The sequence below is a fragment of the Pyrgilauda ruficollis genome, unplaced genomic scaffold (assembly GCF_017590135.1).
Source record: "Pyrgilauda ruficollis isolate IOZ18807 unplaced genomic scaffold, ASM1759013v1 scaffold73, whole genome shotgun sequence".
Classification (NCBI taxonomy): Eukaryota; Metazoa; Chordata; class Aves; order Passeriformes; family Passeridae; genus Pyrgilauda; species Pyrgilauda ruficollis.
Genome location: NW_024529155.1, coordinates 2,841,983 through 2,859,331, shown reverse-complemented (window position 1 = coordinate 2,859,331; position 17,349 = coordinate 2,841,983). Strand labels below are relative to the sequence as shown.

Sequence of the window (17,349 nt, the reverse complement as noted above, 5' to 3'; positions counted from 1 at the left end):
TGGGAAATGTAGTTCACCCGGTCGGTGAGACGAGGACCAATCGTCGCTCTGCTCCTCTGCTGGGTCTGCTGGGAGTTGTAGTTTTTTTGGTCCCCGTCAGGGCGGCGGCCAGTAGCGACGGGGCCGAACAAGACTATACTTCCCAGCGTGCAACGCTCCGCCGGCGCTACCGCTCCCCTCATCTGTAAACAAACATGGCAGTGGGCGATGGCGGCGGTCTCGGGCGGCCCTGAGGCTCTGTGAGCGCCGGTGTCTGCCGGGGCTGCGGGCGGGCGGCTCCGCCCGCTCCTCGTGCAGAGGCTGCGGCGAGAGGGATCGGGACTGGCGGCACACATGGATGACAGCAAGGTAAGGGCCTGCGGGGCTCGCCCGGGAGCTGGAACCGAGAGCAACCAGTGAGGCTCTTGGTGCAGGGAGCTTTTTGATATCTGCTCTTGAGGAGCTCTGCTTGCCGCAGCTGATAGGAAGGAAGAGTTGTCCTCTTAGTTGTTGCTTGCAGCGCTTCGGTGCTGCTTCTGGCGTTTCCTTAAACCTCCAGGCATGGGCCAAAGCTGGATACCACCAGTGGTGTGGTCAGTGGCTCATGCTCCCAGCAGCGCCCTGGATTGATTAGATAAATGGCAGCTGTGCCCAAATGGGGAGGTGCGAGGGCAGCAGCGGGTGGCAGCCTTGTACTGCGTGCTGGAACTTGGATTCTTCCAGCATTGGAAGAACTGTGTGAGAGCAGCACAGCGGCATCCCTGAAGGTGCGGGGCTTCCAGCTGAGCAGAGCCGAACGTGACAAGGTGCCCAAGGAATGGATCTTCCCCCTGCCTGCAGGGACAGCGGCCATGTCTGCTCCCTGCAGCGCTGTGCAGCTCAGGCTCAGCTGAGGCTGGGTGTTTCAGCTCCCTGGAGTGCTGGTTATGGGTTATCCCGGGGGTGGTGCTGGAGACACCACTGGAATTTTACTGGGACAAAATTACAAAGCCTATGAAGATCTGCTTGAATTCAAAGTGGGGGGAAATGCTTGACACGATTTCTTATGGAATAAAGAAGTTTAGAAGCGATCAGTAATTTGGCAGTCCACAATCCACTGAATGGGTTGTAAGGCTGTGGAAGGTTTATGGTGGTCTGCTATTTTAACATTTATACTGTTTTATTTTATTAAGACCTTGCCTGAAAGCTGTCAAGGAGGTTGGGGGAAATCTGCATCACTGATCTCTCACAACTCTGGGAGCTGCATGAAAGTTTTGTAATTGGGGCAGTAATTTAGAAGATCCAGAAGATTTAGTTCTGGAGGCGTATCTAGTTCATGAGCATTATCTGATTTTTATTTATTTTTGTGTTCTTCTCTGTCTGACTTGGGCTCTTTGTATTACCCAACTTCCAGATTTTAATTTAAAAATAATTTTTGGTCTACCATTGTGTCATGTGGAGTTGTGATAGTATGCTTTTTTTTTTCCCCCTCTGAAACATTTTTTGACACACTTACAAAATAAAATAAATCTATTTACCCAGTCAGTAAGTCAAATATTTGGTCTTTTTTTTTCTTTTTAAAATTGATGTTGAGTTGAATAGGGAAAGACAACAGAGTGGAATATTCACTCTTCTTGCTATCTTCACGCCCAAGTACAGTTTTTATAGCTCATGAGGCTGTAGGTCACCTTGAGGTTTTGGTGACTCTGTTCAAGAGATGCCGTTTCCCTTAGGAGGGCTCTTCCCATTGCAGGTTGCTGTGTCAGGATGAGGCAAGCACTATTTATACCTCATTTTGTGGCCACTGTGGTTACACTGGAGTCAGCATGTCCTTGAAATCTCCTAAAAATTCCACTGAGTCATGCTTTCCTCCTTGCTGAGGGTGTTGGCCTGTGAAAGGACTTCCCCTGCAAAAACTCAATCAACTAAATTGTGTTGGTAGTGTAGTGACCATTCTATAACTGCCTGCAGCCAAGTTCAGTGTTTGCCTTCATCTAAATGACACAAAGAATTTAGAACTGGGCTTGCAGGCTGCAAAGTTTTCCCTAATTCATAGTGCAATTTAATTCAGCCTTGTCTGGTTTAGGAGGGCATTAGAAGAATGGCTCTTGTCAACACATTCCTCAAAATTGGAAGGAAATAGCAAGAAATAAAGGGAGAGGTAGAATATCTTAACATCAGATGTAGAAAAATTTCATGTTTCATTTCAGAAGAGTGTTCTTAAAATATTGACACAAACAAAATCCCAAAAAACAAACAAACAAAAAGCCCCAAACCCCCCAGACAAACAAAAACCCAAACAAACAAAAAACCCCAAAGAGCCCCAACCCCAAAATATGACCTCCTTTTCTTTTGTAGAACTGCTTTTAACCTGGGGTTGTTCAGGTACTGGCCTCACTTCTCGCTGTGATTTGAGCTATTGGGTGTGGAAGGGAAAGAATTTAGTGATGTAGCTGTTACTTGCAGTTAATCCATGTTAAAGCATCAGTTGTGCATCTCTGAAGTCTTTGGACAGAGGAAAAAGGAGAAGCTCTGTTATGGTGGCTTCAGCCTTTATAGGTGAAATTTCTTGGTTAGTTTACAAGACTACATATAACATATTATATATTTATTATATGCATTGGGAAGCAGAGAATAGGGACTAGGGTAAGAACTTGATAACTCTTGTTAGCCAACATTAAAATACAATTTTATACAGCTAACTGCAATCTTTTGTATTAATGACAGAGTTTTTTATAGGGGACACTGACAAAACTTATTTTGGTAATTAACTCTTCAGTTTATGGCTAGAAATAAGAAATAAAAGTTTGTAACATCACTTTTGTTACTCCAGTGAAGTTAAAAACAAGCAAACAAAAACCATACCACCACCAAAAAAGGTCGGGGTTGCTGTCTTTTATTACAAATATTCTTGTCTTGCACAGAAAATATATTAATTACTATATTTGTGGATCCAGCAACTGTTCATTTCTTGCTCTGGTGTTCATGCAGCTTTCCTTTCCTAGGGAGCACATGGTGTTGCTGCAGTGGAAGGCTCTCAGGAAAGGGCTACACCCAAGGAGCTGGGTTGCTTTCCACCCAGCCTGGCTGTGATACATCAATACTCAGTCCTGTGTGGTCCTGAGTCATAATTATGGGGATGCAGGTGTCCCTTGGAGGGAGTGTGGGAGCAAAGCAGGTGTGAAATCTTGTGTTTCAAATACAGAGCTTGAGGGGTCTTTGGCCATGAGCTGTCTTGTAGCCTCTGACCCTGACGGCTGGGGCAGATAGGGATCAGGGACAGCGAGATCTCCCAGGCAGTCCTGGAGTCAGCTCTGGGTAATGCTCTGAATGCCACAGCAGGGACAGAGCTACTGTGGAGATGACCTCAGTTGCTAAGGAGGTGGGCTGCTATGTTTTCATCCTTCAGGGCGTTTTCAGAGTATGCAGGTTCTCAGTGTGCTGGAGAAGACGTCCACCAGGATCATGTCTGTGAGAAACGATGCCTCATGTTTTAGAATTTAAAAAGATTTATTGAATCACAGCAAGGGACTGAATGAGGAAAAAGGAACAGTGCTGGGTGCTTAGCTGCAGCCAGAGGCACACCACCCACACCCCTAACAACCCCACATATACTGTTGGTGAGCCTGCCCTCCCCACACTTGTACATGTGTCCCACCTCTGACCCAGCTCCTCCTTCCTCCCACCTCTTGGAGTTTGCAGTTCTTGATGCTTCAGCCTTCCCCATGGTTGGAGATCAACTTTCAATATTATGAAACTTATATATATATATATATATATATGTGTGTGTGTGTATATAAAACCAGGTCTTAGCAAAACTTCTTTCATCCTTCTAACGTACATTCAACATTCATGAGAACTAGCATCCCACTATCCATTTATTACAATGTCCAAACAAAGCATTCTCATTACTGCTTGCTTGGAAATATAAAACTTTAACTGCTTTGGTTATAGTTTGATAGGAGCAATTTCAAGTCATTAAATTTAAAAGGCTCCTGCTCAGCATTGCTCAGATGACACATCTGCAAGGAGTGATTAAAATGGAGGAGATTGAAGCCTCTAAGCCAGCTAGAACAGTTTCATTTCATTGTTACAGTGGTGTGGAAGGATACACATGGTAGAGTTAGCTGACCATCCCTGAGCCCGAATTCTTACACAGACAGGTTTAGAAAAGTGCCTGGTTTCTATTAATGAGAACTGAGAGAATGTGTAGGGCACAGTGGTGGACATAACTCCTGTGTGAGGCTGTAAGTCCTTCCCTGGGATAGAGCAGGGCTGTCACCTGTGGAGTGGCAAGGTGGCATCTGAGTGACTGCTGCCCTGAGCTTTAGCACTTACCCATCTGGGTGCCTGCATAACACTTTATGAAAACTTGACATTTATCCCTAGCTCATGCTTTTTTAAAGCAGACATTGCAGCAAAGACAGTATTCTTTATGCCTCTGTGCTGAACATGGCATTCTTAAGACATGAAGCACTTTGTATGGTGAGAGTTTTAGGATTAATTTCTGTTGACACATCTGCTTAAGACTTAGATTGTGTTTGCTCACTAAATAGTATCTTACATTTTTGGATCATTATCGGATGCATTTTGTCTGCCAGTGAAAGTAAAAGAATTGTGTTGGGCATATAAAATGTCATGAAATGGAGGAATAACAAGCATGCTCTCTAGCCGGGTTTTGTACTGCTGCTGTGAGTGGTATGCTTTGAATTGGCAGATCAGAAAACTTCCTCTTATTAGGAGACTTGTGACTGGCTTAATTTGCTTTCTGATTTTGTGAAAATGTTCGCAAGTAGGAATAGATTCTTCCCCCCTCTACTGTAACACAGCCCATAGGTTTTATTTTTTACTAATAATCTTTATAGTTTTATATAGATTCTGTAGATGATCACCAGTTCCATGCTGCATTAAGTTCTGCAGACCTATACCTTCAGCTGCGAATACAATGCAGAGTGTGCCTAAGATGGATCTCAAGTACTGGTTGATGGAGCTGCTTGTTTCTTGGTAAATGAACTCGGAGCTGGTGGCAGATGCTGACTGGTCATTGTGATCAGCATTGCTGGTCAGTGGTGCTGAGCAGTGCCTGGGGTACTGTTGCTTTAATCTGCTGAATTGATTCAAACTTGCAGATGTCATGATGAGGCCAGCTCCACCCCAGTCTTCTATCTGAGGGGCTCAGCTCAGGGTTGTGAGTGAGGAGCTGATGCAGTGTAGCTGTATTAGGTGTGCATCTCCTTCCTGTGAAGGACCTCTCTGCTGTGCATTCTGGCAAGGATTTTGGAGAGATCTGCTGCATGCTTCTAATAAAAAAAACCCTATAAGTCTGAGGAATTTTCTGTATCAGGTCAAGTAATTGCAGCTATTTCCAATTCCAGGTCAAGTAACTTTGTGCCTGGACACTGATGGGAGGCAAGAATGAGGTTATGATCTAGGCAGGGTATTAAAAGGAAATTGTGGAATCACAGAAGAGGCTGAGTTGGAAGGGACCAATAGGGTTCATCATGTCCAACTCCGGCCCTGTGCAGGACACCCCAAGAGTCACATCATGTGCCTGAGAAAAGAGTTATGTTCTTCTATATTGTGAAGTCTGAGTGAACTGAAATGGAAGCTTGGTCAGATCTCCAACTAATGCATGACTTAATTAATATTTCTATGAACATTTTTTGTGATTAATGTTGTTCTGAGTTTTGATTGCATATGACTCCCTGAAAAAGCCCCAAATCTCAACTGCTGAATGCTAATAGATCACATCTCTTTATAAACGGCAGAGGAATACAAAGGGACAAAAAATGTTTGCTTGGTCTGTTGCCATGTTCAACATCAACTATCACTTCTGCTTTGTGTTCTTTCTGTCACATCAATGTAGCAACTGAGCAGGCAAACAGGACTAGAAGCCAGGGAAATATGGTAATGCTGTATGGGGGCAAAGGATTTCTCAGGCCTTTTATTCCCCAGCTGGGTTGCTTAAGGTTACAGCAGGAGCTTCTAAATATTGGTGAGGAAAAACTGATGAGGATGCAGGATTTGATTAAATTGCTTAGCATTGCTACCTTTTCAGGGTGATGTGTAATTGTGTGGTGAACTCTAGGAGCCATGGAGACAGTATGAGTCTTTGGGGGTGGTGTGAAAGCAGATTGTTAGAGTCAAAAGGGAAGGAAGCTTTTCATTATCTCCACAGTCCTGGTGGTTAGAGCGTTGGCAGGTAACCATGGTTGAATGGTTGAAGAGGTACGAGCCTTTTTCCTGCCCTAAGGGAGCTTGTGTGCAGGGCTGCTGCAGTGGTAAAATATCTTGTAGGGAGAGCAGTTGGCACACCTATCTGTAGAAAGCTCTCTGGAGTGACCAAAGGGAAAGCAATTTATGGATAATGGTGGATCCAGGGATGCATTTGCCATGTGCTAAGCAGTCTGTTACTTGCTGATTGTGAGAAATGGTGTGGTGGGAACCATTCACTTGCCTGAGGCTCTGGGGAGAGGAGATGGCTGTCAATGCTCCTGTGCAGGGTTAGGACTCAAGGTACCTTTTGGTTCACACATCAGTGTGGTGTGTGCTGGGGCCCCAGCCTTGAGTGGCAGCTCACTCTGGTTCTAGAGGGTCAGAACCCCGAGTGGCCAGGGCTTTCTAAGAAAGCTGCAGTGTAAGTCTACAGGACCTTATCTAGCTCTTGAATTCAAAGATTTACTTTGAACTGCCTTGCATTAGCACAGAAAAAGACTCAGGTGCTGAAAGTCTTTGAAAACTGAAGTACTTTGGCTCTAGTGTGTATAATGTAATATCCATCAATCTTCCAAGTGCAAGTAATAGTAGAGAGCAAACTGTGAGTGCCTGCAGCCCCACCTGGGAAGATTCTGTGTAGTTCCACCTTCTGCTGAGCTGGGCATGTCATCCATAGCCAGGAGAGGGTTTCCTTGAGAGGACAGACCTTTTCATGCCTGACAGGGGACAGTCACTTTCCCTTCCTTAGAGCTCCTGCCCCCTGCCTTGGCCACATCTGCTTAGTTTTATCTTACTTTGAACTACAGCATTTTTTTGAACAAGAAAATCTTAAGGGGAGCACCTTGGTGAAGTAAAGAATTATTTAAACTGTATTCAGCAGTTCAAGTGTAAAAGAGCTTCATTTTTTTTCCTTTGCTCTTCTGAATGTATTGTGTTTGTTTCATTATCATAGATGTCCATTAAGTACTTTCTGTTCTTTCATTTGCTTATGGTAGGCAGCTACTCCTGAATAAATCAGGAGGGACAATACAGAGAGGGTAGGATTATGTTGGCATGTGATTGTTGACTCACTTTTCAAAGAAAGAATGGGCTCAATTGTATAATTCTTTTTTTCCCTCTTCATTCTGGCACATCAATTCACTATGTTATTGTTTTTATTGCAGCTTGCTAAGTTTGCAGAACAAGTGACTTCTTTGAATGTTAGAAATTTTGGAGCTTTTCACAGTAAAAGCGTTTTTTTTTTTTTTTTTAATGATGAACTCTGATATTTTAAACACTGCCTATTAGAAAAAGTCTGTCTGTGTGCAGGATGGTGAAATACTAAGGCAGCAGTGAAATTCTTGTATGCAGGTGTGTGTGTTAGGTGTATTTCTCCACACCCCCTCCAGTCAAACAGTGTGGTCAGAATGCAAATAAAGAGAAATCCTCACTTCAGACAGGAGCTGGGGTGTGTGGCTGATGTAATGTTTACTGGGTGATACCGCCCAATGACCAGTGAACTAATCTTCAGACCATATTTAGGATTTTCTTGTGCCATGCCCCCATGTTAAGAATAAAATATTTGAGTGGGAAAACACAGAGTAAACTGGGGTTTTTTTTGTTGTTGTTGTTGTTGTTGTTTTTTTTTTTTTAATTTTTATTTGTAGCAGGAGAAGCTCTCAGGCCTATAAAAAAGGAGCTACAAAGAAGAGAGGAAAGTGATTGCAAAACCTGTGTTCCATAGGGCAAGAAACTAGAGAGTTACATTTCTGCAAGGGGGATCTACATTAGGAGCAGGGAAGAGTTCAGCACTGACAGGTTGTGTGAGGAGGTGTGAGGAGACTCACCAGGCTGTGGAGTAATGTTTTGAAGGTGAATATGGCCAGAGTGGTGATGTACTGCTGGAGCAGAGGCAACAGGGATAGGACTCGGTGTGACTACGTTCCCTGTTTAGTAAAATTCCTTAAGATTCCTTTGAAAGAAATCTAGCCCGAGGAAGCTCAGGTCACTAGTGAATAATTCTGAATTTAGAGTAGGCTGAAACTGTTGACTGCAGGAAAACGAAGTTTTGCATTATATTGATAGAAACAAATATATTTTTTTCTAAATTGAATTGTTAATCTCTATAATATAGTATTTCCACACCTGCTAGAGCAGGGGCTGTTGGCGATATGAAAGCAATTTCACTATGAGCTGATTATGCCTCCTCAGTAACCAGATACCCTCACAGATACCTGAAGTAGTGTGTTCAGTTCTGGGCTCCCCAGTATAAGAGAGAAATAGAGCCACTGGAGAGAGTCCTGAAAACTTCAGAGCTCAGCATTCTTATTTCTTCTGTTGCTCCAGAAAGTATATGCATGATTTTATACTTGAGACTGCTAGTAGTTATTGTCACATGGTTCCAGCACAACCTTTGCAGAACAGGATCTTTACTGTGCCCTTCCTTTCCAGGTGGTTGGAGGCAAGGTAAAGAAACCAGGCAAACGAGGTCGTAAACCAGCCAAAATAGACTTGAAGGCAAAACTTGAAAGAAGTCGTCAGAGTGCGAGAGAGTGCAGAGCCAGGAAGAAGCTGAGGTACCAGTACCTGGAAGAGCTGGTTTCAAGCAGAGAGCGAGCCATCTGTGCTCTCAGAGAAGAGCTTGAAATGGTAAGGAACTATCATTTAACCTAACCCTCAGTATTATCTGGGACCTGTCCTCATGAACACTTGTTCTCGGGACCACGGTGACTGACAGTGGCATTTGGCTGGCCAGGAGGTATCAAAACATCAGATGCATCCAGCTGTTTGCCTGCTTTGGTGTGTAGAATACAAACTCATGTCACAAGTTATCTGCTGATTCTTAACTGGAAGCAAGCAAAGGAAGTGCCATTACATTTGAGTCTGTTGTCTTTGAAGTCTGGTTTTGAAAAACCTTTGACAGAGGTAGATTGTGGGAAGAAGTGTTAAAATATCAAAGGGCAAGCATATATCCACAGAGTGCCATTGCTTCTCTGTTGGGGAGGTGGATTCTTGCAGCATGCTCTCTGTGTAGGTGGTTCTAGGATGTGTAAGATGGGAGTATTGGCCAGATAAGCAGCATTAACCAAAGAGAATGTTTCATCTGGAAACGCAGACACAGTGGTGTCATTGAAAAGTCACTAGCGCTGAGGACGCTGCGTTTACCTGACTTCAGGTTTGTTTGAATGGGCAGGGCTAATCACTACAAGTCAGCAGGTTTAGGATCAGGTGAAAAGCCAGCCAACTGTCCACAGTTTTTTGATGTGCCTCAGGGTTTGGCAGTGAAGGATTTAAGATGAGGGAAGTAGAAATAAGGCACATGTGCTTTCACTGTGCCTTGCGCAATTGGAAAGGACCTCTTAGTAGCCCATCAGCCCCAAAGTCATGTGAAATATTTGTTTTAAATAGGCCATGAACTGGAACGGTATTCTCGCATGCCAGCAGCGAGAAATTGCACAGAGTGTTCCATGTTGTTTAATAATTACAGTATTCTGTCTAGTGCTGCCTCTGAGTAGCAGTTTATTGACTGAAAGGGGCTTTGCTGAGGCCAGGTATGCGGCCATGGCCACGTGCTCAGCTCATTAGGGCTCTGCAGTTTCGTAAGAGGCTTCAGCTCAGTACGTTCAGACCTTAAATGAATATACCGGAAGGTAAAGATTACAGCCCTGTTTTGTCTGCTAATGTGATCCTGGCAGTTTGCTAAGGCCTAATGTGTTTGCATATTTCAGTACAAGCAGTGGTGCATGGCCATGGACCAAGGGAAAATCCCCTCGGAAATAAAAGCCCTGCTAACTGGAGAGGAGCAAGGCAAAGCACAGCAGAACTCAACCAAACTTGCCAAGGCTGCAAAGACAGAGGCAAACAGCAGCAATCCCTGTAAGTATCCAGCCTGTGATTAATTCCTGTTTGTTACATCTTTTGTGGTGTAGGAGGATGGCTGTGGTGTAGGAAGAAACATAAGGATGTGCTTTTGGGCAGAAACAGTTGATTGAAGCAAAGAGCTTAGTGGGTGGTACAAAGACTCTGTATAATGTTTACGTGGACAACACAGAAATTCCACTATAGAGGAAGCTGGGCAATTATTTTAAAAGACTCTCTGTGTTTCACCAAAGCCTGTGGAGACCTGTGAAGACCTTAATTTCTTACAGCATTTTCTAGTTTTTTAATGCAAGCTGAATGGAGCACATTAAGCATAATTGAACTTTAAAAACTTTACAAAGAAAACATTATTCTAGCTGCAAGCACTCCAAGAGAGAAATGCTGGACATGGGATTTCCTATGGTGTCTTCTTTCTGACTCCTTTGTGCTTGTGCAGAGAATGGAATAGGTTTCTTCTGGGAATTGGAAAGTGAGAAGACCATGTGATATAAAGTCATATTCCTGATATATATATGCAAAGGGAGAGAATTAAGGTGTAGCACTGGGCAATTCTATATCTTACTTCTAATTTTGTAATAGTTTGTGCTACAGGCTAAATTACACTTCACTGAATTTTCTTTAAAAATAGGAGTTTCTAGCTTTATGTTTTTAAGGATCAACATGAAAACCACTTCTTCAGCCATAACAATCTTCCCCCCCATGCATCATTCTCAGGAGGCCGATGCAGAACCTTCCGCGCTGCAGCAGAGGTGGCTTGGGAGCTGGCGGGAGGAAGAATGCTGTTCTCAAGAGTGGATGCATCCCCAGGTGCAGAGGAAAGGATCCCAGTCTGTTCTCTTCTCTTTGCTCCTCCCCACATGAAATTCTTTGATTATGGTATTCCTAAGGCTTTGTGAGTGGGGCTTTTGGAGCAGCAGGTGTTGGTGTAAGTGGAGCCTTGTTCTTCCTTACACTGCCCTCCCCAAATACAGCAATGACAGCTTTGGGGCATTCCCAGCACAAGAGTGGGGCTTCTTTTATATCAGAGCCCAGAATTAGTCTGGCTTTGTGTTTGGTGGTTATGTGGTTGTTAACTGTTGTGGGAGTGTGGGAGGTTCTGTAAAAGAAAACCAAGAGAAGGATCTCGTAACAGCTTTGCTAAAGCCAAACCCAGTATTGAAGGTTGAGGAGCAGGAGCTGGATCAAAATGTTTCAGTAAGATTTATAGCAATGTCATTTGTAACCTAAATGCAGGTGTTGCTCTTGTCATCCATCTTTAATGCAGTGTGTCTTTTGTGTGACTGGGATTCTTAAAGAGGTGCTAGATAAATTTCCTGCTTGTCCTGGTTTAGGACAAATTTGGGAGGAAGCTTCCAAACAGGTCCCTCTAGAAAGCAGATTCAAGCGGCCCCTTCCCCAACTGGTTCAGGAAAATATTTCCTTGGAGAAAAGTGGAAAAATTCTGTTTATTTAACAAGCAAATTATTCACAAGCATAAAAAATGAATAATATTAAACAGTAAAACCTCTTGCTGTTCTGAAGAGATGACAAATTCAGAAGGTGCTTTTCATGGGGTGTGGCTCAGCTCTCTCAGTCTCTTCTCCTCCTGCAATGGAAAATGCTCCATCCTGGTGGGCTACAGGCATGAACTCCTGGTGTTTTTCTGGGTTTTCAGTCCAGAGCAGGACCAGTGAGTTCCAAGAAAAAGAAACACCACAGTCTGGGGAACTTCTCTGCCTCAGCTAGCTAAAAAAGCTGACTAAAGGCAAAGGAGAGCTCTGTCCTGCTGCCCATGCTGCAGACAACACAGTCTGTGAGAGACAATGCAGGGGAGCAAGTGCAGTTTCTGCAAACAAAATGCGCTTCTTCTCCTGCCCTTTGCTCTCAGAACCAGCCTTAAAGGTGCAGAAGTCAATATCCAGCATAAACAGAACAGACTACAAACATCATAAAGTCACCCTAGGGCATCACTTCTGCCCATCCTTCTTCTAGCAGGTGCATTTTCCACCTGCTGTGCTCCTGGGAGGATGGTCAAGGCTTGTCCCTGCAGCCTGCTTCTAGCAGGGGAACAGGTGCCATTCCCTCTCACCCACTGTGCCCTGATACCTTTCCATAGCCACCTTCCTTTTGGGCCCTAGTACCTCTCTGGACAGCAACTTAATGTGAATTCTGCTGTGCTGTCCTGGTTTCCCAGCCAAGGATAATGCCAGGAACTGGTAGCAAGGAAAACAAGTTGGATCAGTTTGGTTTTGTAGTAAGAAAGGTGATGGCAAAACTCTTGTGGGCTGATGACCAAGACATCTACTCACCCCAGTTACTGACAGATAACCTGCCACTTTCCTCAGGCTGCTCTTTCTCCTGGATATGCTTTTTGTATTCATGTGATGCAATGTGGAGAGTGGAGCTCCTGGGATTTTCAGAGGGTGTTTGGCTTGCTTATTCTGTTTTGTTTATGACAGTGTCTTTCTCTGTATTTTATGAAATGCATGGAACATTTTTTAATCTTGTATTTTTAGCATTGTTTCATAGAATAAATATTATAATGAATGACTTTGCTAGACCGAGTGTTGCCTTTTTTAATTGAACTAATTGGGTCTGTTTAGCATTGTGTCAATTCAGGATGGGGTGAAAGCAGTGAAGATAATCAAGTACCGTATTTCAGTGTACAGCACGATTGTTTTCAGAATTCCATTCTAAGCACCTATATATTGAACCTTAATGCATGGTTTTAGGTTTATTCTTTAGACCCTGCAACTAGACACTCAGTTAGCAAATGCTAAAAATGTTGCACAGACACATAAGACTATTAAGAGAGGTTAAGTCACACTGAAGTAGAGTTGGGGAGGATATGAGACTTCATGTTGTGTTGTCCATGTCCTATCCTGCCCATTTCCATCCCCACCATCCACCCTCTGTGTGTGAAGGTCTGCACTAGGGTTTGTCCTGAAAGATAGTGATAAAACCAACCCATAAGTTTGGGGATTTTTGTTGATGTTTAATCCTTACCTGTTCATTTTCCTGGATTTTCTGAAGGAAGAAAAATCCTAGGCCAAAAGTTCAGAACTATAGTCTGCCAACCTTGAGGTTGGACTTTATAACATGATCATACCGGAAGTGTAATGGATTATTTTGGGTTAGAATTAGTCTTACTCAGTCCACTTTCAGATGTAAACCATGTCTTGTAATCAGACACGTATTTCAAAGGTTATGCAGATGCTTAAGTGTCTTTCAGAATTAGGGATGTAGAAAACATGCAGAGCAGTCGTGATGTGTGACCAGAACAGCTCTGCCCAGCACTTGGTAACGTGACAAAGGCAGGTCTGATCTCACCAGAAACACCTTGCTTGCTTTCTTCCCTCTTTGTTTCACATGCTGTGATACCAAATAAGGAAGCCTTTCAGCAGAAAGGTTTCTTTTCTGGAGGAACTGGAGAGTGGGAATTTCTCATTGTGGTGAGCAGCAGTTTCTTCTGTTCCTTGTCATGGTGGCTCCTGCTTCTTGGCTTAGTCAGCTCTTGACATTACAAGGCTGTGTTTGGCATGCCTGGCCCCAGCTCTGTGGCACAAATAGTGGTACCCATCTTCTGACAGGTTTCTTGTGCTTCATGCAGATGGGCAGGAGGTCTGTTACTGCTTCCATCATCCTTGATTGTCTGCAAGCAAAATCTGTCACACATAGTTACAGGTCTAACTGCAGCTTTTCCATCTGCACTGGATGCTGTAGTCCATTACAAAATGTAGGATTCCCAGCAGCAGTCATTCATTAAAGTTGTGTCGCTTCCATCATGGAGGAGGTCGTGCTGTGTTATACAATTTTTGGCCTTAGCTGGATTTCTGGGAGTCCTTTATTTTGAAACTTGAAGTTTAGCAGTTCCCCTTGAAAACCAGCAAGTGTTTGTGGTTCATGCTTGTTTGCTGCTCTAATGCTCATACTCTTCATCCTTGTTGGAGTGGCTCCAAGGAGTGATACAGGCAAGTCCTCTGGTCAGGAGTCTCATCTAGTTCCCTAAATAGTGTAGGGTGGTATAGTCTTACCCTCTTTTTGTGTAGGCTGGGTACAGCCTTTGACATGTTTCTCCTCCATTGAGTGAGCACAGCTGGTTCTCTCTCACAAGCACTGAAGAAAGGAAATGAGTCTGGAAATGCCTCATTTTCCCACTTACCATGGAAATCTAATCTTCAGCCAGACTCATTTGGCAAGCTAAAGGTGGGTATCTCTTGGAAACTGTCCGCAGTCTTAAAATATGCTGTCTGTACTATTTGGTGTTTACACCAACCCCAGAACTCGTGTTAGGATTAAGTGTAGTAAGACTGAATTCAGTGGATGATGATGGACTAAGCACTGTACAGTTGCACTAATCCTTTTGGGGAGTGTAACACAAGGATGGACCATTTAGTGGCAGCTTCATAAGAAAAATGTGCAGTAGGTCTTGCCTTTTTGTTTGCTGTATACATGCTGCATGCACAGAATCCTGCAGTGAAGGGGATACATTTAATTGACTCATCACTTAATTGTGAACATTTTGTAATTATGTGTAAAAAAAAAAAAGAAAGTAATCACAGTCTGCTTTCACAATCTGATAATAAGTGTTTGTCAAAGAATCAGTATCCTATTAAGTGCTTTTCAAATGCTATCTTAACTTATATCAGGGGTTTATTTTAATGTAGTAGACAAATTTCAAAAAGCTTCTCTCTTTCTTGAAAGCTGAAATCTGGCCATCTTTGATAGTGCCTGTGACTGATTGTTTTTACTTTTCTTTCCCTTTTACATATTAGGGTGAAGATTAACCTACATCAGTAGTGAATTTAGTTTTTCCTGAAGAGCTGGAGAAGGTTTGGGATCATAGCTCCAGTCGCTGCTTTCCAAGAAATTGTAATCTCTATAACTACCTATAAAATTACTGTTAATATAAGAAGTAAATGTTTGAGACTAGTCTCAAAATGCAGAGAAAGCAGAGGAGAAGCTGAAATAAGAACCACAGTCCTTCTCGGGCTCAAGAGTTACAGCAGGGGTGACAGAGGATGGGCTGATGTAGAAATCCCTGTTGGAGGTAAGCAGGGAAAAATACCAGTTTGTCAGTTCCTGGTCTTTGTGTCACTGAGCATTAATTTCTCCAAAAGTTATGTCAATAAATTAATTTCTTACATGACTCCATTGTGAATTTGTATGGGAAAACATAAGCTTCTAATCCACAGTGAAACCTGAGGTGTCCCACACTGAACAGCACATCAGTGGGCTAAAATTCAACTGATGCTGATTTGTGGAATATACAGATTTTTGTATGTAGATCTATCATGGCCTTCCAGTGCCTGAGGGAACCTTCAACAAAGATGGGGAAGGACAACTGGCAAGGGCCTGGAGTGGCAGGACAAGGGATAGTGGCTTCAAACTGACAGAGAGGTTTTAGATTAGATATCAAGAAAAAATTCTTTACTGTAAGGGCTATAAGAGATTGCCCAGAGAAGCTGTGGATGCCCCATCCCTGGAGGTGTTCAAGATCAGGTTGGATGGAGCTCTGAACAATCTTTAAATTTCAACTAGAAAATGCTGTCATTGGTCAGCTAATGATTTTCAGCAGCACTTCATTAAAAAAATCAAACAAAAAAAACCTTAAACTGCTTTTCACTTTGGTTTTCTTTCCTCCATAAAAAGCACTTAGGAGGCAGGAGTTTTGTTCCATAACTAGTACAAGATTAACTCTGCTTTTTTATATGTCAGCCTGTATCTCACAACTGGTTTAATCAACTCTACTAGCACTAAGTGCTTCTTGAAGCAATTTTGTGTATGATCTCTGTATGTTTGTGTGGGTGTTGGTGACATTCCTAGCTGTGCTGCAGGTGATTAAAAAAATGTGTGAATAAAAGACTAAATGTGGATTATAAAATGTGTGTTTTCATGAGACAGGCTGTTCAGTGTGAATAGAAATAACCCATGAAGGGTGACTTACTCCCATACTTCTTTCTCATGGCAATTTTTAGAATAGATTTTGCTGAAGTTTAGCAGTGCTGCCAGCAGCAATGCTGGGTGTTCCTGAGGCAGTGCATTTCAGCAGTGGCCTCCAACTTTGCCATCCTTCTGTGGCATGCTCCAAGTGCCCACTGATGTGAGAACAGTCCTTTCCTGCTCCCTATCAAACACAGACCTGGCCATGTTGCTAGGTCAGTGTTTTCTGCTTTGCATTTCTGGGCTTTTTCTTTCCTCTCCCCTTTGAAATCTCCTTTTTGGAATGCATTCCTTCTTTGGTACAGAAAAAGACTGTTCTGTGAATCTCCTTTCTTTCCCAAATAGCCTGGCAGCTATTTTCACAAGCTGTCAAGGGTTCCTTTTCCAAAGGACTATGTATGGGTAACTGTGGCATTCATATTTTCTGAAAAATCCCTTCACCCAGGATTTTTCTCCTGGGAAGCTGAGAAGCTTCAGAGAAAAAGGAAAACAATTTTATCTCATTTGCTTCTCCTGTGTTTTGCTCCTTTGGAATGTGTTTGGAGATTGTTTATCCAACAGGTGATCGTTTCATTGGTTTCTGCTGTGAATTATTTTGACTTAATAGCCAGTCAGGGTCAAGCTGTGTCAGAGCTCTGGAGAGAGTCACAAGTTTTCATTATTATCTCTTTAGCCTTCTGTAATTATCCTTTCTGTATTCTTTAGTATAATGTAGTTTAGTATTCTTTAATATAGTATAGTATCATAAAATAATAAATTAGCCTTCTGAGAACATGGAGTCAGATTCATCATTCCTTCCTGCCATGAGGGCACCCCACAAATACAATAGGTAACCCTGAGTAACTCTGCAGTTTGTGCTTCTGCTCATGTGTACCACACCCGCCAACTCCCCCCTTCTGCATTTCACACTCTGTGACATCAGTGTAAATACCCCTTCTGCACCATACTGAATAACAGCATCACGCTTTGTAGCACAGGACCCTCTTGTTTCTCAGCCTAGCACAAGCAGTGCTGGTACTGGCTCGCCCCAGAATGGTTTTTGCTTGCTCAAGCATTCTGATGAGCTGTGTGGTCAGGAGGAAGGTGACAGCATTAGGAGACAGCAGTGATGTTGTTCAGAAGATGCTGTGTATGTATTGAAACAGTTCTGCAGTGTAATTATTCTTCCACTTGAAACATTGGGATTTAGATGATTCTGTTACTTGTATTTCTGTACAATTCTAGGTTGCCTCACATTTTCAGCAGTGGTTTCAAATGAAAGGGTAAGTTCAGTTTAGGCTGATATATCTGAAACAGCCTGTGGAGTTAAGAGAGGGATTAATTAAAAACATTTTGGCCCAAAGTAATTTATCTCTTGAACATAGCCCAGAAAAGGTTTCATCAAAGTAAGTACAG

General features: G+C 43.0%; 1 protein-coding gene and 1 long non-coding RNA gene across 2 annotated transcripts; both read left to right on the top strand.

Annotated features, from left to right (window-relative positions):
• The first annotated feature begins 180 nt into the window (after positions 1-180).
• CREBL2 (cAMP responsive element binding protein like 2) lies at positions 181-10,995 on the top strand. Its single transcript, XM_041485933.1, has 4 exons — positions 181-348; positions 8,605-8,802; positions 9,882-10,029; positions 10,747-10,995. Coding segments are annotated over exons 1-4 (363 nt in total). The 5' UTR covers positions 181-333; the 3' UTR covers positions 10,749-10,995.
• A 350-nt stretch (positions 10,996-11,345) lies between these two features.
• On the top strand, positions 11,346-15,160 carry LOC121363531. Its single transcript, XR_005956719.1, has 2 exons — positions 11,346-14,217; positions 14,787-15,160. It is a non-coding gene; the product is annotated as an uncharacterized LOC121363531 (long non-coding RNA).
• The last annotated feature ends 2,189 nt before the right edge of the window (positions 15,161-17,349 follow it).